At 46.7% G+C, this 21,526-nt stretch overlaps 1 protein-coding gene across 2 annotated transcripts; it reads left to right on the forward strand.

Annotated features, from left to right (window-relative positions):
• Positions 1-6,211: 6,211 nt before the first annotated feature.
• Mkrn2 (makorin ring finger protein 2) lies at positions 6,212-21,523 on the forward strand. Of its 2 annotated transcripts, XM_029478997.1 has the most exons (9): positions 6,212-6,310; positions 6,527-6,586; positions 13,253-13,381; positions 14,193-14,374; positions 15,265-15,569; positions 16,946-17,160; positions 18,167-18,277; positions 20,777-20,921; positions 21,073-21,477. In XM_029478997.1, the coding sequence occupies exons 1-9, from the start codon at positions 6,285-6,287 to the stop codon at positions 21,208-21,210; spliced, it is 1,311 nt and encodes a 436-aa protein (XP_029334857.1). In that variant the 5' UTR covers positions 6,212-6,284; the 3' UTR covers positions 21,211-21,477. The 2 variants fall into 2 exon arrangements, with proteins under 2 accessions (XP_029334857.1, XP_021021385.1); XM_021165726.1 differs by lacking the exon at positions 6,527-6,586 and having other exon boundaries at positions 21,073-21,523.
• The last annotated feature ends 3 nt before the right edge of the window (positions 21,524-21,526 follow it).

The following is a 21,526-nucleotide window of genomic DNA, read 5'->3' on the forward strand; positions in this document are numbered from 1 at the left end:
ATTGGAGTTTTCTGTTTTTTTTTGCTGTTTTTTGTTTTGTTTTGTTTTTTATTTGTTTGTTTTGTGGTTTGTTTGTTTTTTTTTCGAGACAGAGTTTCTCTGTATAGCCCTGGATGTCCTGGAACTCACTTTGTAGACCAGGCTGGCCTCGAACTTAGAGATCCGCCTGCCTACCGAGTGCTGGGATTAAAGGCGTGCACCACCATTCCCAGCTCCTTCCTCTTTTTTCTCAGATAAACAAACGTAATTGTTTCCCTAAAGGAATATCCCCTCCAACCCCCCGCAGGCATATCCATCTTAGGTTGTAACTAAAAACAAAAGCCAAACCAGTGTACATTGGATAAGAATAAATAAATAAATAACCCACCACATCGGAAGTAGGCTCTTTGAGTCCAGCAGTAACAGGCAGCCTCAAGTCTCTAGAGCAAAGGTTCTCAGCCTTCCTAATGCTGGGACCCTTTAATACAGTTTCTCATGTTGTGGGGATCCCCAAGCATAAAATTATTTCCATTGCTACTTCTTAGCTGTAATTTTGCTACTGTTATGAATCATTATGTACATATCTGATATGCAGATGGTCTTAGGTCTCTGTGAAAGAACAAGTTGAGAATGGCTGCTTGCTCTCATCAGTTTCAAGTACCTGAAATAATTCAAAGGGGTTTTGTTCTTGTTTTTTCTTTCTTTCTTTTCTTTTCTTTTAGCATTTAGAATAACCAGGAATGGGCTGTTGAGATGGCTCAGCAGTTAAGAGCACTAACTGCTCTTCCGAAGGTCCTGAGTTCGAATCCCAGCAACCACATGGTGGCTCACAACCATCTGTAATGAGATCTGACACCCTCTTCTGGTGTGTCTGAAGACAGCTATAGTGTACTTGCATATAATAATAAATAAATCTTTGAGCCAGAGCGAGCGGAAGTCCTGAGTTCAATTCCCAGCAACCACATGATGGCTCACAACCATCTGTACAGCTACAGTGTACTCATATACATAAAATAAATAAATGAATCTAGAATGAATAGCCAGGGCCATCCTGTGGCAGGCAGAGCCGTGAGATGCCGGAGGGATGTGGTAGGAAACCACAGAGAGGCGTGGCTCCACATGTGGCAGTCATGGGTAACTGCAGCAGCTGCACCTTCCAGCAGAAAGAAGGGAGCTTATTTCAGAGTCAGCCATCCTCCCTGGGGTGGGCACCAGCAGTTGTGTTTCTGGTTGTGTACCAAGGCCGTAGAGTACTGCGTTCTCATCAAACTGTATTGAGATGTGCTGGCTATAAAGTGCCCGTGTCTTACTATCATTGGCAGGGCGGATCTGCCTGACCACTGGCTGTGCAGCAGCCCCCTCACAGTCCTCAGGAGAGGGCCAGAGACACATGAGGAAGGCGGGATTGTCTTAAAAGAAGTTAGGCGGGGTGAAATCTTCTTTTGTTACTTGAGGCCACTGTGCAAAGTCCTGTCCTCTCAGCTTTAAAGCGTGACACCCATACAGAGAGTCTCTGTGAGGTAGACACCTCCCTAGGTAAGTGTGCCTAAGTCTTCTTGCACCTGCTTGCTCAGGTTTCTCCAGGAGGCACAGTTTTGGGTTGTTGCGTTTTGTTTTGTTTTGTCCCCAGAGCCTTCATCTTTAGATTCCTTGTAGTCTTTTCTCTTCCATTGTGTAGTGATGTACCCTCTCCTCATCCCCATCTTCTGGACAGCTTCTCTTCTGGCAGAGGCTGGAGTCTCTGTACTGGCTAGTTTTTTGTCAACTTGACACAACTGGAGTTATCACAGAGAAAGGAGCTTCAGTTGGGGAAATGCCTCCATGAAATCCAGCTGTAAGGCATTTTCTCAATTATTGATCAAGGAGGGAGGTCCCCTTGTGGGTGGTGCCATCCCTGGGCTGGTTGTCTTAGGTTCTATAAAAGAGCAGGCTGAGCAAACCAGGAGAAGCAAACCAGTAAGTAGCATCCCTCCATGGCCTCTGCATCAGCTCCTGCTTCCTGACCTGCTTGAGTTCCAGTTCTGACTTCCAGCAATATGGAAGTGTAAGCCGAATAAACCCTTTCCTCCCCAACTTGCTTCTTGGTCACGATGTTTGTGCAGGAATAGAAACCCTGACTAAGACACTCTCCATATTGGATGCTAAGGGAAGGGGTAGTGTTCGAACAGGACAGGACCAAATGTCTTTGGGCACTGTCAGTCAGGTGAGGGCCACTCACAGCAGGTGCAGAGGCCACACGACTTCTCAGACACTTCTCAGATTCCACTGGGCTGGATGAGGTTGGCACAGCTTGCTTCTGTGGTGGAAGGAGAGGGCCACTATCTAAACCACTAACTGGGGTTCAGGGTGAAGGAGATGGATGTGGGTGGAGCCATTCTTCCTCCTACACTGAATAGCTCATTCGGACTCACATTACAGAACTCTCTAGTCAATTATTCATATTGAGTTTTGTGTTTTCCCACAGTCAGAGAGGCTTTTGGGCTTGGGGGCAGACATTTTCTATTTTTATTTCATCCAGAAAAAAACATGAACACACAGTTTGTTACTTTTAGGCCAGGGTCAGGGACAGTAGCTCATTGGTAAGTCCCTCATGTTGTTTGAGTGAGGCCTTTGTACATCCCTAGCACTGAACCAGAAAAAGAGAAAGAAATATTGTTGACCCCATGTCTTAGGGTTTTACTGCTGTGAACAGACACCATGACCAAGGCAACTCTTATAAAGTACAACATTTAATTGGAGCTGGCTTACAGGTTCAGAGGTTCAGTTCATTATCATCAAAGCAGGAACAAGGCAGCATCCGGGTAGGCATGATGCAAGAGGAGCTGAGAGTTCTACATCTTCATCTGAAGGCTGCTAGCAGAATACTGGCTTCCAAGCAGCTAGAATGAAGGTCTTAAAGCTCACACTCACAGTGACACACCTACTCCAACAAGGCCACACCTACTCCAACAGGGCCACACATCCTAAATGTGTCACTTCCAGAACAGAGCATATACAAAGCATCAAACCCCATAAAAAGTGGATTGAAATAATGTATCATTTTTTTTTGGTTTTTCGAATAATGTGTCTTAATACACTTTATTTAATGCACCAGCTTTGTAAACAATTATTTTATGTATGTGCTATGTGTGCCAACATGAGTTCATGTGCAGTACTCTAATGCAGGTCCCTGAAGAGGTCATAGGTCATTGACTCCGCTAGAGTTACAGGTTGTTCTGTGCTGCCTGCTGTGGGGGCTGGGAACTGAACCTGGATCCTCTTGAAAGAACAGTAAGCTCCCCCACCTCCGTGTATCACTGGCTGTCTTAGAGCTCTGTGGACCAGACTGGCTTCTTAAATCAACTACACCTCTCTTTAATCCTACTCCTGGCCAACTTTATTTTTTTTAGGCAAGGTCTCAAATAGCCCAGGTTAGCCCAGAATGAGCTTAAACTCTGCCTCCAACTCTAGAATGCTGAGATTACAGGTATGCACTACTATACTGGGTACTTTTTGTGTCAACTTGACACAAGCCAGAGTTACTTAGGAAGAGGGAACCTACATTGAGAAAGTGCCTCCACCAGACTGGCCTGTGGACAAACCTGTAGAGCATTTTCTTGATTGATAATCGATATGGGAAGATCCAGCTCACTATGGGTGGAGCCACCCCAGGCTAGTGATCCTGAGTGCTATGAGAAAATGGGCTGAGCAAGCTATGGGAGCAAGCTGATTCAAGGCAGTCCTCCATGGTTGTGGCTGCATTTCCTGCCTCAAGGTTCTTGCCCTGACTTCCCTCAGCGATGGAAGGTTGCATAGAACTGTAAGCTAAAATAACCCCTTTCCTTCCCAACTGACTTATAAGCATACATGGTTTTTATCATACCAGTAGAAAAGTAGCTAAGACAACCATCATGCACGGTTTCTGCAGTGCTGGCGTTTCACCTGGGATGAGCATGGAAGCAAAGCACTTTACTGAGCTATACCCTGGCCCTATGAACAAGATTGTTCTCTCACTCTCTATCCCCATATTCTCCCCAATTTTCTTCTCACCCCATCCCCTTCTCACTGAATCCCTTCTTTTTCTTCACAGCCAGACCCCCAGTTACTTTGGGATGTATGGGTTTTTTAATTGCCCACTGAGTTTCACTAAGTCTGTTTGCAACAGCATGGATAGGAGTCATTTACTTGAGCAAGGGCAAGTTGCTAGTGGCTCTCTCCCAGGAACCACTAACTTCTGATTACTGCCTGTGGAGGAGGTGAGTGTCTATGAGACTCTCCCCCACCCATGACAGGATGCTGATGAACCTAGTATTTTTCTTTTTCTCCTTCAGATAGAGTCTCACTGTGTAGTGGCAGATCTGTATTCACTATGTAGACCAGGCTGCCCTCAAACTCATAGAGACCTGACTGCCTCTGCCTCCTGATTTAAAGGAGTAAGACTAAAGACATTGTCTTAGTTAGGGTTTTACTGGTATGAACAGACACCATGACCAAGGCAACTCTTATAAAGGACATTTAATTGGGGCTGGCTTACAGGTTCAGAGGTTCAGTTCATTATCATCAAGGTGGAAGCATGGCAGCATCCAGTCAGGCATGGTGCAGGAGGACCTGAGAGTTCTACATCTTCATCTGAAGGCTGCTAACAGAATACTGGCTTCCAAGCAGCCAGGATGAGGGTCTTAAATCACACACCCACCATGACACACCTTGACAAGGCCACACCTAATCTAACAGGACCACACCTTCTAATAGTGCCACTCCCTGGGCCAAGCATATACAAACCATCACATTCCACTCCCTGGCCCCCATTGTCTTGTTCAAACATATGAGTCTATGGCTGGCCATACCTAAACATAGCATAATTCAAAATACATTTAATCCCACTTCAAAGGTCCCCACAGTCTATAGCTGTCTCAATAATGTTAAAAGTCCAAAGTTCAGAGTCTCTTCTGAGATTCATCCAATCACTTAACTTTAATCTTCAAAGCAAGACTGGAAACCAACTGGGCAAACTCCAAACTCTGCATCTCCATGGCTGGTGTCAAAGCAGTCTTCAGATCTCCAACACCTTTTTCATCTTTGTTGACAGTAACAAACTTTCTCCTAGTCTGGTTCTACTGCTTTTTAGCAGCTTTCCTCAGCAGATCGCCCACAGCTCTGGCATAGCAAATATCTTGAGGCAACGTGCCAATGTTACAGCTTCTGTTTCAATGCCTGGGATCCACACATGATCTTCTCATTTGGGCTGGTTGTGAGCCACCATGTGGTTGCTGGGAATTGAACTCAGGATCTTCAGAAGAGCAGTTCTGTGCTCTTAACCGCTGAGCCATCTCTCCAGCCCCCTGCTGTTCATTTCTATACAATGCCAACTCAACACAATAAACCAGGAGACACTTTTTCAAAGCTGATAACACAGCTGTAGTTTGCAAAAATCCAAATTATATATATATATATATATATATATATATATATATATACATACATACTGCTTCAGTGTCTGCCTCCAGATTCCTGCCTTGAGTTATGTACGTATGTATCTATGTATGTATGTATATATGTATGTATGTATTTACATAAAAAGAACAGTACGGGGAGAGGATATTTGGTGTGGATATAATCAAATACATTGTACACATGTATGAAGTTATCCAAAAATAAATAAATAAATAGATAGATAGATAGATAAATAAATAAATAAATAATTCTTACTAGAGGATGGCTCAGTGGTTAGGAGCACTGGCTGTTTAGTTGGGGACCAAGGTTCAGTAACTTGTGGTAACTCACAATCGTCTGCAACTCCAGTTTCAGGTGATCTAACTCCCTCTTCTGGCTTGCACCAGCACTGCATGCCACTTGGTGTACATCCACACATGCAGGCAAAAACACTCATATCATAAAATAAAGATAAATAGTAAAACTACTTGTATCATTATCATTAACATCATCAATCATCATCATCATCATCTTAAAAAACTGCCTTGAGAGATGGGGGCCGAACCCTAGAAGTAAGGGCCTCGCAGATGATTGGTAAATTCAGTATGCTAGACATGCTCAGACCCTTAGTCTCAGAAAGTTGGGACCCGGAATACTAAGGAGTCGGGACCTTCCGGCTCCACGCCCTGGCGGAACCCATTGTGATGGTGGTTAGGTTTCCGGGCGGCACCTTAGAAGTAGCGCACGAGCGAGGGTGGCGCGCGCAGAAGTGACGCGACTCCGCGCGCGCGCGGGGCGGGGCGGGGCGGGGAAGGGCGGGGCGGGGCCGGGCTGGGCCACGGCGCTGGCGGCTCTGAGGTTTCAGTGCGACTCCAGCCCGTGGCCCCGCCGCCATGAGCACCAAGCAGGTCACCTGCAGGTGAGTGCGCGTCCCCGCTGGGCCTTGGGCGCTGTGGGCCGGCCAGGGAGGGAGGCGAGGGGCCGAGGCGGGCGGTGGCGGGGGGCGGACAGCGGGGATAACGCGCAGGAAGGCCGCGTAGAGGCTAGAGCCGCAAGAGCTGCTGCAACCGCGGCTTGCAGAGAGTGAGCGAGGGCGATTGCGGGGACATACGGGGCGGTCGCATTTCTTCTCCAGCATCACCACTGAGCGGAGAGTCCCATTTCGCGATGCAGGAAACCGAGGCCACCTAGAGAGGTAAAAGCGACACCCATTTAAGGGCAGAAAGGCGGCTTGTTAGACGAAATGGAAAAGCAGAAAACTATTCCGTGACTACTATTTTGAAACAAAAATAGTTGGGTTGAGTAGCAACGTCCTAACTTGGTGACGAGCTTGTGGCTGTCATTGGGGTCTAGTCCTGTGAGTTTGCATGCTCAGGAGGTGCAGCTTGTGAGAATCCCGTCTGTGGAAACCCAAATTTCGAAAGGCTCCAAAATCCAGTACTCTTAAAATAGCTAAATAGAAGGCGGGTGGTGGTGGCGCACGCCTTTAATCCCAGCACTGGGAGGCAGAGGCAGGTGGATCTCTGTGAGTTGAAGCGAGCTTGGTCTACAGAGGGAGTCCAGGACAGCAAAGGCTACACAGAGAACTTTTTCAGGGTATGTGTATAAGCATATATGAAATGATGAATTCTGTGTTTAGACTCTTGTACTATCCCCAAGACCTTATGTACATGGAAATACTGTAAAATACAAAAAAATTAAAGACTCTCCGGAGCCCAGGCTTTTTGGATTAAAGGAGCCTCGGCTTATACAGATTTTAGTTGGTTTCAGTAAATTAAGAAATTGAGGTATAGTTTGGATATGTGGTAAGCATTTAATGACCTTGTTATTTCTCATTAGTTCAGACTCCTAGAACTAATACCTTTATGAAGAGTTCTGCTCGAATTAAGATATTAAGGGTTGGACCATGTACCAAGGTCCCAGGTGGTTTATGTTAAATAGTAATCAGCAAAGTGCAGTTTGTGTGTGTGTGTGTATGTATGTGTGTATGTGTATGCATGTGCTGGTTTTGTGTTAACTTGACAAAATTGACATGAGACAGTGTCATTTGGGAAGCGGGAACCTCTTGGTTGATAACTGATGTGGGAGGACCCATCTTACTGTGGGTGGTGCCACCTCTGGGCTAGTGGTTCTGGGTGCAGTAAGAAAGGCTGAACAAGCCAAGAGGATTAAGCCAGTCAACAGCACTCTCCTTGCCTCTGCATTAGCTCCTGCCTGGAGTCCTGCACTGGCCTCCCATAGTGATGGAGTAAGACACTTAAGTAGAAGATACCCACAAGTCTAAGCTCTCCTCCCAGAGTCGCTTTAGGTCCTGGTGATTTATCACAGCAATGGGCACTTTTCGACAGTCCTGTAACAGTGCTCGCAGGTCATTGCTACTAGAACGTCTTTGTTGAGGGTGAGTGTACGGGTGATTACTGCCTTCCCTCTGCAGGAGGAAGTGCTCCTATCACAGTGGCCTTTAAAGCAGACTCCAGCTACTTAGAAAATAACCTTGAAACTCTGCTTCTTTACAGTTTGGTTGTTTGAACTCAGAAATCCGCCTGCCTCTGCCTCCCGAGTGCTGGGATTAAAGGCGTGTGCCACCACTGCCCAACTCCTAGGTGCTTTTTAGTTCTACCACTTAAAGGCTTTCCTAAGACGAGTGTCTACAAAACCTTCATGTAATGCTTGAGTGCACCCTTCCCTTTTTATTCAGTCTTGGGCCCCAGCCTAAGGATCGACACTTCCACACTCAGGATGGGTCTTCCCACCTCTCCCTCACAGTCATGACAGGAGATTTGTCTCCCCAGTGATCTGCAGTCAGTAGCATCCATCACAACCTTGAGATCTGTCAACCCTATGAACATCTTCCACAGTGAAAGGACCTTGGTATTGTCAGGTTTTCCCTAAGGTTAGGTTAGCGTCAGAGTGACACGGATGTGAAGCTAGCATTGAGTCTTAGACCCCGTGATCAACTGAAGGACGTTTCAGAGTTTTCACATGTTCTCATTCTCACAAAAATGTATGAAAAGGAAGTTTCCTTGCAAAAGGGTATGAAGGATGGGACTGGAGAGTTAAGGATGCTGACTACTCCTACAGAGAGACCAGGTTCAATTCTAGCATTGGTATAGTGGCTCATAGCCATGTGTAACTCCAGTTCTAGGGGGTCTGACAGGGTTCTGCCTCTTCAGGCATCACACGTGTACACAGTGCAAAGACATAGCCACAGGTAACACATAGACACACACACTTTTTTTTTTTTTTTAAGCTGTGAAGGAGTCAGGCTCTGCTAAATACAAAGTATTTAAGTGGGAAAATTGCAATATCAGTAGGTTTGTGTTTGTGGTGAGAGAGTATGATTTCTCATTTCATTTACAAAAGCCTTGTCCCTGACAGTGAAAACTTAATAGAAAATGCTCAAGGACTGATTTGTTTGTGGGTTTAGGACCCAGTTTCTTAAACTGTGAGTCTTTTTTGTTGTTGTTTTTCAAGACAGGGTTTCTCTGTGTAACCCTGGCTGTCCTGGAACTCACTCTGTAGACCAGGCTGGCCTCGAACTCAGAGATCCGCCTGCCTCTGCCTCCCAAGTGCTGGGATTAAAGGTGTGTGCCACCACTGCCCAGCCTAAACTGTGAGTCTTAATTCCATGTATGTTGAAATCACAAAATATTTTGAGGTGATAAAATATTTCTTTAAAACATAATATTTATGGCCAGGTGGTGGCGGTATACACCTTTGATTCCAGCACTCAGGAGGCAGAAGCAGGTGGAACTCTGAGTTAAAGGCCAGCCTGGCCTATAGATCTTGTTCCAGAATCCAAGTCTAAATGAAGAAATCCTTGAGTCTTGAGGGGCATTTCTCAAAGAATTACCAAGCCTGGTGTGGTGGTGGGCCTGTGCTCTCAGCCACTTGAATCTGAGGCAGGGGAGTCAATAGAATCAGTTAAGTCCTGGAGTTCAGGGTCAGTTGAGATGATATATTAAAAAACTTTTTGAGTCAGAAAATAAAAAAGAATTGCCCAATTGTTTAGATATGGAATATCTTCTTGTCTGGAGGAGTCCCAGGGCCAACTACATTCACACCTGGAGACTGGCTAGATAGATTCATGATGTTTAGCATACAGCTAGACTGCAGGCCAAGGCTGTTACACTAGCTTAGCAGCAGTACACAGCCAGGTGAGGGAGAACAGGAGTCCAGAGGGTGGTCCCTTCTGTGGAGAAGCACACAGCACTTTCCTCACCTGAGGTATCAGGTGGGGTACAGGATGGGACCAGTGCAGCTTCTGCCGGTGACCCACCTTCCAGACTCAAGAGGAAACAGCTTTTGTGTGAACCATAATGGTACAACTGAGGCACTGTGAGCTGTTTTTACCATTAGAGAAACTCTGACTATACCATCAGCTTCTAGAAGCCAGAGGATGTTCTTAGGCCAGCTCAGAGGTCTTGGACTTGCTGTGGTGGCTTCTTTCCATGGTCTTACTTGCTCTCTCCACCCCTATCCCTATCTGCTGAGAAGCAAGCCCAAGGCCTCTGAACGCTGTGGGCTCTCCCTGGGGTTCGTCGTCAACACTCCCTCTAGCCTCCTAGCAAGCTACAAACCATGTTGGGCTTGGAAAGTGTCTCCTGGGACACGTGGGTGACTCCTGGAAGTTCAGAACTTTCCATTTCCCATCTTGACGGTGAGACTCAGGGGAAGGAAGTTGATAGGTGGGCCTGGCCAGCTCTTCTGCTTTCATGGATGTGCAAGGCAAAGATGCAGGCTTGCTCCATAAGCTAAGCAGGAGGTGGGCATCTTCAGCAGCCTGCCCACTCTGTCGTGAATGTTATGGACACTGTACTCTGGTCTACTTGCTGTCGTGGAAAAGGCCAGGTGCTGGACTGTGCTTTGCTTTTGCCTTGCTGATTTAACCACAGGGCCAGCTCTCCAAGGAGTAGGGCCTTGCTTTTGCCAACAGTGTCAATGTGGATGTGCTCAGTGATCCAGTCTTTGAGTTTTGGGACTGAGAGGAAGAAGAGGCAGGTAGGTTCTAAGGAGTCATCTTGTGTAGCTTGGACAGGGCAAGTTGTAGGTCATGGCTCTCTGGAATCAGCTGGTGAGTCAGCTCATTCATGGCCACTGTTAACCCTTTATGTGATCTCATTTCATGTGTGCCTCACATTGTATTTGTTCAATGGAATGTGAAGAGGCTGTACCCAAAAGCCTACTTTCACAGCGTTCTTTACCACAAGGGAGCGGGGCAAGGTAAACTAGGCAGGCCAGTAGCAACACAGTTGGCTGGCTCAGGGTCCAGTCTGCTGGTCCACTTTGCCTGATGAGGGAAATTTTATTCCTCTGTGTGTGTGTGTGTTCCTTTTTTCTACAAGTTGTTGTATGTAGCTAGTCTGGCATTTGGCTTATGGCTTCAGCATCTCAAGTGCCTGCTACGTTCTTAAATAAGTTTAAAAATATCCGCTCCAATAAAGCTGTACTGGAAAAGCATTTCTGAGCCTTTTGTAAAGGGGCTGTTTTACCTTCTGCAGGCCCCCTCTCCCTGCAGTGTGTCCCTGCAGTGTGTCCCTGCAGGCTGACTGTACCACAGTAGGGAGTGTTCTGCAGTCTCCAGAAATCCTGGCCTAAGCATGTGCCTCTCAGCTTCCCGGGCACCTCATTTTGAGCATGCCAGCAGTGTTCCAGCTGCTGACCAGGTGACCTGGCGAGCTCTGGTAGTGTGATTCCAGTCGAGGCTCCCAGCAGGCCTGCCCCCACCTCACCCCACACAGAGCTACCTTCCAGTCTCCACTTACCATGCTGCCCTCCCTCAGCTCTGTCTGTGTCTCCTGTCTCTTTGCTTCCCCAGCATTCAGCCTTCACTTGGAAGATCCATCAGTGTGACTAAGACCACTTGTCTTGTCCTTCATAGGCCTTAGTAAGAGCTGCACTCTGGGGAGCCTGAATAAAGCTGCGCTGAGCCGAGCAGTTCACACTGCACCCACTCATTTAAAAGTGATGTCAGCCTTCTGTTACTACAAAGGCAGTTATATAATATGTTCACAGTAGAAACACTGGGAAGGGCAGATGCTGTAAAAAGAAAAATGTCAAATGCCTGGGTTCTGGCAGCCTGCGGTCAGCATCAACAGCTTTGAGAGCTTTTGCCCTTTGCATATGTATTGAGCTTATCCCAGTCTACCTTCCACCCTCTTTTCCCTCTCCCATTGTCCCTTATCCTAGACAGTTAAATACTTGGGTGGATCACCACTCTTAGCTCACTAGTTTATATTTATGATATTTTTAACCAAAATGAGATCCTGTATATGACTTAAAAAAAAAAAAAAGAATGTTGTGTGTACTAGTTAGTTTGTTGTCAGTACAAGCTAAGAGTTGTATGGGAAGAGAAGTGTTGAGAATGCTTCCACCAGCTTGACCTGAAGGCAAGCCTGTTACTGCTTTTTCTTGATTAGTAATTGGTGTGGGAGGGAGAATCCAGCTCACTGGGCTGAGCAAACCAGTCAGCAGCCTTGAGTTCCCTCAGTAATGGACTGCGACCTGGGAATTGAAAGCTGAACTAGACCCTTTCTAACTCACAGTGCTTTGGTCATGATGTTCATTGTAAGAGTAGAAGCCCAGGAGGATACTGGATAATGGGAATCTCATAGCGTAGGTTTACCAGGGCACCTGTGTTACAGTCCATTCACAGTCATGTAAGCAATCCCTGGAGCTCTACCTGTTAGACAAAAACATATGCGGCACCCCACAGTCTTCCCCCTTAACTGCCAACAGTCCCTCTGCTTTCTGCTTCTGTGAATTTTTAACTGTTCAGAGTGCCTTACATGAATCTGTTGGCACGATGTCCTTAAGGCTCATTCATGTCATGAGTTGGAAATGTTTTCCTTTTTAAGACTGAATAATATCCCATGATATGTACATACATTTTATGAGGTTTGTGCATTTTTTCCTTTTCTTTTTCTTTTTTTTTTTTTTTTTTTTTTTTTTTTTTGAGACGAAGGCTCTCTGTGTATCCCTGGCTGGCCTTGGTTTTTTGTTTGTTTTTTAAGCCTAGGTGTCATGTGCAGTCTAGCTTCAGATTTGTTAGGCGTCTAAGGATGACCTTGAATTTCTGATCCTTCTGGCTCTTATCTCCTAGTGCTTGGATTATAGGCATGCATTGCCACATCTGCTTTATTCTGTGCTAGGAGTAGGATTCATGGCTTAGCACATGCTAGGCAAGCACCCTACCAATAGAGCTAAATCCCCAGTCTCCTAAGAGTGCTAGGATTTCAGGTCTATGCCACCGTGCCCAGCATCACTCGTGGCTTCCAATGCCACTGTCTTCTTTGGGGATCAGTACAGCAGCATTGTGAGGCAGTATGTGTTGTCTTCATGGACAGGTGAGACAGCAAGGATGGGGAAGAGGGCTTTGGGGACTTGGCTGAGCCTGGGACTTTCTCGGTCATCTTTTTTGACAGCTCCAGGAGAATGGGGAGGCGGGTTTTCTTTCCTGACATGTTTTTCCAGTTATAAAACTGATATCTTACATATTTAACATAAATCAAGAGCTTCTCCATAGAAGGGTTTTGAAGAACATTTTATGTGTATGAATGTATACTTGCATGTATGTCTTTGCACCACATGCACGCAGTGATTAAAGAGGCCGGAAGAGGGCATCAGATCCCCCTGAGACTGGAGTTGAAGATGGTGGTTAGTTGTGCTATAGAGGCTGGAAATAAGAGTCTGGGTCCTTTGCAAAAGCCGCAAGTGCTCTTAACCCCTCAAGATAGAAACTTTTGAGATAATTTTTCTACAAAGCTGATCTTAGGAAAATGAGTGCACTGTGGGCGCTTGGTGTGTAGTGCTCGAGAGTCCTCCAAGGCATAACTCAGCTCTCCTGTATTTGGCTTCTCAGGTATTTTATGCATGGCGTATGTCGAGAAGGCAGCCAGTGCCTGTTCTCACATGACTTGGCGAACAGCAAGCCGTCCACCATCTGCAAATACTACCAGAAGGGCTACTGCGCCTATGGTGCACGCTGCAGGCAAGGCTGCCACGACTGTGGTTACTGGAGCTGTTTGGTTTTGTTGACAGGGTTTTATGCCGCCTAGGCTGACTTCAAACTTTATATGTAGCCAAGGCTGGCTTTAAATTCTGGTCTCCTGTCCCCATCTCCAATGGTGGGAATACAGCTGTATGCCATATGCCTACCTGATCATGGGCCTTGATGTGGGGAGATTTTAACTTAAAATTGTATTTAGAATATTAATAATTTGTGTCTGACCTTTAAACCCTGTATAGCACACCCTAGACTGTCCCACTGCTACAAGACCATACTCTCACTGGTTTTGTGTGTCACACGGTGATATGCCATTGGTTTGAAAGCCATTTCTGGTTCATGCTCAGGTGACTTGTGGCGTGGATGCTATGACATTCATGCACACAGAGCTCTGTTGCTCCAGGCTAGACAACTGTGAGGTGCTTCATGCTTTGGTGAGCAGAGCCCATCTGGTCCTCACTGTCTGGCAGAGTTGTAGAGTTTGAGTGGGTCACCTGTTCATACACCCACCCCAATCAGTGTGTCCTGAGGATTCCTACCAAGGGGCCTGTCATGGTAGCACAGGTGTCAAGGGCTTTCCTTGGCAGTAGATGGGTTTCTGTCAGTCGTACTGGGACACAGGTGTGGGTATAGGTAGCAGGACACATGGCCCCAATAGCCCCTTTCAGTTGAGAGTACAGAAACAGGTCCTTGCCCACCTTAGTGAGTTCAGCTGTTGGTGGCTAGGAGTGCAGGGGAGGGGAGGGTGCAGGTGTTAGGGCTTGCATGGCCATGACACATGTTATGTTTTGTTCAGATATGATCATACAAAGCCCCCAGCTGCAGCAGGTGGAGCTGTGGGCCCTGCACCCAACCCTTCGCCCTCCTCAGGCCTGCATAGTCCTCACCCTTCTCCCGACATTGCCACATCTGTTATGAGGACACATTCGAAAGAACCTGGAAAACGGGAGAAGAAGACACTGGTGCTCAGAGACCGCAGTGAGTGAAGTGCAGCCTTTGCTGCCTCTGGGTAGCTTAGTGCTGTGCTGCTCTCAGGCCTCCTTCTCACGACACTCCTGACACTCCAAGGAGCCTAGAGTTGATCTGAAAACAGGCTGCAGAGCCAAAGGTGTATCTCCACAGCTTGACTGAGCTCCACTTTGAGCCCAGCAAAGCATCAGAGGAGTCTTTTGTCACATGAAGTTGCCTCTTCAGAGGAGTCACCGACTATTCATTTCTAGCTGGGTGTTTTAATGGTGGGCATGTGTCACTTTCTTGTTTGGTGCTGTGACCTGGTAGTGACTACTTTGGGGGTTTCAAGAGCATCTTCAGACATAGCATAAGGACGAGGTCTGGGCCCATAGCAGGTTTGAGAGAAAAAAGGCATCAAATGGTAAAGGCTTTTGAGCTGCTGGGCCGCGCTGGGAAGTTTCCTAGTTCTTGGAGTTATCCCCCTGGAATAGACACATTCTACTCCTAGCAAACACATCATCAGCTTGATGCAGTGGGTCATCTCTGACAATATCAGCAGTGTGTGACAGGGCAAAATCCCACTGACTTCAGGTCTCAGGATTTTTGCATTTACAAAGGAGCCCCTGTGTTCTGTTCTTCTTGTTCCTTCATGTTTTGAGGTGGTTTTAGCATTAAGTGGTCTGTATGTTGCCATCTTGTATTCTGTATAAAAAGACTACATTTTCTTTTGCTGTTCACGCATGTTCTACTGCCTGGGCCACCCTCCAGCCTCTGTACTGTTGTTGCTCTTGGGCCTGCTTTTTACTAGCTATTCCTAGTGTGGGCTGTTAGTTGATAGGACAGGTCAAGCATGTTCCTGTGTGTGTGTGTGTATTTTGTGTTGAGATCTCATTTGTATGTGTGTATTTTGTGTTGAGATCTCACTGGTCTGGCTGAAGACAAGACTCCTCCAAGCAAAGTGAATAATCCAGGTGGCTGCAGTAACCCTCAGACCAGCCCAGAGATGAAGCCCCATTCCTACCTAGATGCCATCAGGACTGGCCTGGATGACTTGGAGGCCAGCAGCTCCTACAGCAATGAGCCGCAGTTGTGCCCCTATGCTGCCGCTGGGGAGTGCCGCTTCGGAGATGCCTGTGTCTACCTGCATGGGGACATGTGTGATATCTGCAGGCTTCAAGTCCTCCACCCCTTTGACCCAGAACAAAGGAAAGCTCACGAGAAGGTAACTTGAAAACCTTGGCATGAAATCATTTGAAGAAACCTGAATGAACCACAGGACGGAGTCATTCAGGAGTCTCACAGACATCTTTCTGCCAGAAATTCCTGTGTTACATTCTTGGCTTGTTTTTATTCTGGTTTTAAGTTCTTTTCCTGTTGCCATTTTTGATTATTGAGAACAAAGAAGAATAAGAAGTATTAGAAATGCAAAGTTCAGGGCTGGAAAGATGGCTCACCAGTTAAGAGCACTTGCTGAGCCTGGCAGTGGTGGCACACATCTTTGATCCCAGCACTCAGGAGGCAGAGGCAGGTGGATATCTGAGTTCAAGGCCAGCCTGGTCTACAGAGTGAGTTTCAGGGCAACCAAGACTACACAGAGAAGCCCTGTCTCAAACCAAAAAACAAAACAAACAAAAAACCAAAGAAATAACAAAAAAATCAAAGAAACAACAAAAAATAGCTGTTTTGTGCAGCGTCCTATAACTCCAGCCCCAGAGCCCAGCATCCTCTTCCTACTTCTATAAGAACCTCATTTATGTGTGAGCACACCACACACACACACACACACACACACACACACACACACAGCCCTCTTACACACATCTTTCTTCCCTAGGTTTACATGTCTCTGTAGTTAGGATACAGCAGTCAATGTTTGGAAACTTTGAAAATCCTTTATTATGGACTTTCCTTAATATTATTACCTATCAATCTATCTAATTATAACTAAATGTGTATGCATGTGTGCGCGCGCAGGTGAGTACCTATAGAGGTGAGAAGAAAATGTAGAAACCTTGGCCTAGCATTACAGGCAGTTGATGAGGGTGCTGAGACTAAAACTCATCTCCTTTAGAAGAGCAACAAGAGCTCTTAACTGTCCACCATTCCTCTAGCCCTTTTACCATGGACTCTTTTAAGAGCCAAGTCCTGGAAGGTGATGAATATCCCTGGTCTCTGGGTCCGCGCTATCCACACGCAGAGCGCTGTGCTGTGCACTCGACTCAGCAGGGCCTGGATCTCCTCATCTGCCTGGTTTTTTTGAGTTCACTCAGCTCAGTGTTTACTGTATTGATGTGGCATGGGATAGGCATGACATGCAGAAGAGCCCAAGCCCTGTGACCCGGTATGTGTGAATGCTACAACCTCCACAGTAACCTCAGTGTGCAGAAATCCATGGCTGGTAAGCTGGAGGTGACCGTATCTTACTAGGGAATTTAGAACAAGGACAAGGTGGCTTGAGGTCTACTTTGTGGTCAGATCTGTGTGTCCTGAATCCAGGGACTATACACACAGCTTCTAGTAGCTTCTGTGACTGTGTGGCTGCAACTCCTGGGATCTTGGCCAAAGAGAACCTAAGACTTCCCTTCCTGTCATTCTCAGATGTGTATGTCGACTTTTGAACATGAGATGGAAAAGGCTTTTGCCTTCCAGGCGAGCCAGGACAAAGTGTGCAGCATCTGCATGGAGGTGATCCTGGAGAAAGCATCTGCTTCTGAAAGGAGGTTTGGCATTCTCTCCAACTGCAGCCACACCTACTGCCTGTCCTGCATCCGGCAATGGAGATGTGCCAAGCAGTTTGAAAACCCAATCATAAAGTGAGTGCAGCTGGGCTTCTCTGCTACCCTCTGGAGCCCAGGCCCCCAGCTGTGTACAGAGCCTGTACAGATCATCCTGAGTCCATCTGCCTGTCTTAGTGACCAGCCTCTCTGATCTCTACATACTGGGAACTCTGCTGCACATCGTCAGGTGGTGTTGCTGGGTTCTGTTTTGCAGCCCTCATGGACAGTTGTCGTGTCTACCTTAGGCTAGCTGCCTTGTAACCTTTGGTTCTTCAGGTGTTTTCACCTTAATAAAGGGGCTGAGGCTCCCTTGGAGAAAGGCTCCTATGCACTTCCCACTCCCTTGTGCACATTGTTGGGGGACTTGCCTATGTGCAGCAGTTTCATAGAGAAAAGAGCACAGTTCTATGGCATCCAGTGCTTTGCAGAGTTGCTCAGCTGACATGCAGTCTAGTTTTAGAAACTTCACCGTCCCCGAAGCCTGCACTGCCACCCACCCACCCTTGTCTTCTGTCATGTGGTCTCCAGCCAAGCTCTTTCTCTACAGAAACCTTACTCTGCTTGTCCTCATGCACACCCTTTTCCCTCAGCAAATGTTCCAGGGCCACCCCTGACGAGCACGCTCAGCAGTTACTGCCTTTTTTCTCTGAGAACAGCTAGTGGGCACTCAGACACAAGACTAGACCCCAGCAGTGGTCACAGTTGCTTGGCCTCTAACCGAACAGCAACACATTGTTCCCCCAAAGTGCTCACACCATATCTCACTCTTACCTGCAGATCCAGCTTCTTGTACTTGGCTTTATTTCTAATCTGAGCTGTCATCTTGCCTTCCATAGTCCCTGAAGATAATGAGCATTGTTTTGTGTGTTTATTGGCTGTCCTGGGTGAATACTCAGGACTCTGTTTCTTACAGGAGCTGCTCTTAGACGATGGTAATTGTGTCTTTGGCCATGTGTTTGAGCACCAATGTTTGCAGTGGTGTGTGCAGAGGATTCATGGCGTGTTTCTCCTTACTGACCTATTGGTTTTGTTGTCTTTTCAGGTCTTGTCCAGAGTGCCGTGTGATATCAGAGTTTGTAATTCCAAGTGTGTATTGGGTAGAAGATCAGAATAAAAAGAATGAATTAATTGAAGCTTTCAAACAGGGAATGGGGTAAGTGACTTGATTTCATAAGGGGAAATACCTTATGAAATCATACCTACATGGCTGGGTATGGTTTGAGCCTCTGTCACCTTCAGGTTTCCCAAGAATATGGACCTGGTAGATGGATCTCAGAGCTTCTTGCTCCCGCCAGGCATTTTTCCTGGGCTTTGGGCTACAGAGCTCAGTGAGTGAGGCCTTGAGGAAGCAGTTGAGTTCTAAGATGAGCCTACGCCTATGTGCCAAGGTTGTCTTTCCATCTCTGATTGCCCATGCATTTAACAAGTACTACTGAGGATCTGCCGTCGCACAACCTGTCCATTGCAAGGCCCAAAGAAGCTGACAGTGTCAGCCTCAATACAACTCACACTTAGGAAAGGAAAGTAACGACCAGTAAGGTGAATAAGGCAAAGAGCCTGCCTCAGATGAGGTGGAAGATGAGAACCAACCCCCAGATGCTTGTCATGACACTCTGTTGCCTTGTCTGGCCTCAGCTTGCTGCCCAGTCACCCTCATGCTGCTGGGGTTACAGGCATGCACAACCCCCCCTGCCACCTTTTTTTTTTTTTTTTTAGATTTATTTATTTTATGTATGTGAGTACACTGTAACTGTACAGATGGTTGTGAGCCTTCATGTGGTTGTTGGGAATTGAATTTTTGGGATCTCTACTCACTCCAGTCAACTCCGTTCGCTCAGTCTGTGCTTGCTCTGGCCCAAAGATTTGTTTATTTTTATTATTATTATTATTATTGTTATTATTATTATTATACATAAGTACACTATAGCTGACTTCAGACGTACCAGTGTCAGATCTCATTACAGATGGTTACGAGCCACCATGTTTCCTGGGATTTGAACTCAGGACCTTCAGAAGAGTAGTCAGTGTTCTTACCCACTGAGGCATCTCTCCAGCCACTGGCATCTTTTTAAAAGAACTATTTTTGTAGGAATTTTCCACAGACTATCCCACTGTCTTCTCTGTGTCCTCTGTCATCACCATCATTTGTATTGGGAATAATACATATGTTATATTTACATTATTACAAAACCCTCAAGGCAACATCAGATTTGCCATTTAAAATTTTTTCCTTTTATGTCATTGTTTTTATTAAGACAGGATCTCACTGTGTAGTGCTGGCTGGCCTGGAACTTGCTACATAGACTAGGCTGGCCTACAAGTCAAAAGATCCACCTGTCTGTGTCACCCAAGTACTGGAGTAAAAGGCCTGCATGACCATGCCTGGCCAAAATACATTTTTTTTAAAGTGCACCCCTCCCCAATTATTTATTTTGGAAGTTCTCATATTTATCTAGATTCTGTGGCTTGATATTTACACATTTTTTTCTCCTGTCATGTGATTATGTCCACCCACGAGAGGGCAGATGCTTCCAGACAGAACTGGTTGGGCTTAGAAAGGTGCTGGGCTGAAGTTTGACATTGTTTCACTGTTGTTGATGTTGCCTGGCTGAGCATCCCTCTGGTGAATGTTCTTGGGCAGTCTCCAGACACAGGGTTTGTGCCAGGCACCACCCGGGAAAGGAGAAAGGAGTGAGGTCATCTCCCATCAAAGGTGATGGGACAGTATGGTGGCAGACTTCGTCAGTAACCCAGGCCAGAACTGACAAAGTACTCGAGTACACCTTGGATGCAAGAAGGAAGTTGTATCCTTGTGGGCTAGACAGCAGCAGTTCCACTGTGGTCCTTTGAAGAGGTTGGAGACCTACTAGTGTGATGCGAGGATGTCAAGGAAGGCATGACTAGCAGCCAGGCAGCCATGCATACTGCCCTGCTAACGGGACAGTGGCACTGGAGGGTCAGGTGGGTTTGGTGTTTGGTTTGTCTGTAGATTAGATGAATGTAAGAGCTGAGAACACCAAGTGAGGTAGCCAAACTGGAGGAGAAAGAGGAGGGAAGACAAGGTTTGTTTTTGATACAGGGTCTTGCTTTATAGCCCTGGCTGGAGTATCTGTAGACTAGACTAGCCTCAAACTGGGGGACCTTCCTGTCTCTGCTTTCCAAGGTCTGTGCCACCATACCCAATGAGAAGGCAGTTCAGCACCCCTTGGAGAGCTGAGAGTTTACTGTCCAGACCATAAGAAAAAAAGAGTTAAGCTAGGTTCTAAACAGCAGAAGGTATCTGCTAAGACCTGCTTTCCCAGGCTGACAGGATTCCTGACCAAGAGGAAAGGAAACTAACTCACTTGCTTTGGAGACCTGAGCAGAGCAAGTGAACCAGCTTCAGACCTCAGCATGCTGGAGTTATCCAAGCCTCACTCAGCCCTAGTGCAGCACTGGAGCTCAGTGATGGGGTGGGGGTGGGGCACCCTGCTTCTAAGCACTGCGGCATCCCACACAGTGCATCCCAGCAGCTTGAGAATCAGAATACCAATGTGAGGTCACCAGGCCACCTCACTTCTCCCAGCAAGGCTTCCCCAGTGGAAAAGGAGAACACAGTAGTAGTCACGCTTAATTCCATTTTTCCATCAGCCTCAGATTTTGTGTTTTTCAGGAAAAAGGCATGCAAATACTTTGAACAAGGCAAGGGGACCTGCCCCTTTGGAAGCAAGTGCCTTTACCGTCATGCTTACCCTGATGGGCGGCTGGCAGAGCCAGAGAAACCTCGGAAGCAGCTAAGCTCTGAAGGCACTGTGAGGGTAAGCTGTAGGGATTCCTGGGTGCTTACTGTCCAGGCTCCTAGTAGCTTTGGCAGCAGAGCAGGACTCAGCATAAGCAAAACACAAGCTGGCACTCAGCGTCTGCTGCTATCTCCATTGACCCAGGGGTGTTTGTTGGCTGTTTTTGCAGTTCTTTAACTCAGTTCGGCTTTGGGATTTTATCGAGAACCGAGAAACCCGGCAAGTCCCCAGCAATGACGATGTAGATGTGACAGAGCTAGGAGACCTCTTCATGCACCTTTCTGGAGTAGAATCATCAGAACCCTAGTCAGTGCTCACTGACGCCTTCTTTTGGCTCTGCAGTCAACTTTCCAAGGCATGGTGCGGACGCATTTGTCACCGACCCGAGGTGACATGGTACTGGGATGTGAGTGCAGTAGTGAGTCCCCTTGGGAAGGGAAGGGAGATCACCAAGTCCATGGAATCACTACATTTAGAGTTGAGCTCTCAGTTGTACCTCCAGCCCCTTTCTCAGGGACCAGCTATGTGGTCCAGCTGTTTTAATTGAGTGCTTTTAAATGAAACCTGACTGCCATCTTTCTTTTGTGACTTTCTTCCTTAAGCAACAGTAAACTTGCAGCTGC

This window comes from Mus caroli, chromosome 6 (assembly GCF_900094665.2).
Source record: "Mus caroli chromosome 6, CAROLI_EIJ_v1.1, whole genome shotgun sequence".
NCBI classification, from domain to species: domain Eukaryota; kingdom Metazoa; phylum Chordata; class Mammalia; order Rodentia; family Muridae; genus Mus; species Mus caroli.

What these genes read in the sequence shown, in the direction of transcription:
- Mkrn2 (XM_029478997.1), top strand. Translation starts at nt 6,285, where the DNA reads ATGAGCACCAAGCAGGTCACCTGCAG. An exon ending in ACCAAGCAGGTCACCTGCAG is followed by an intron (nt 6,311 to 6,526) that starts GTGAGTGCGCGT and finishes TTTCTTCTCCAG; the next exon opens with CATCACCACTGAGCGGAGAG. An exon ending in GCTCTGAAGGCACTGTGAGG is followed by an intron (nt 20,922 to 21,072) that starts GTAAGCTGTAGG and finishes CTGTTTTTGCAG; the next exon opens with TTCTTTAACTCAGTTCGGCT.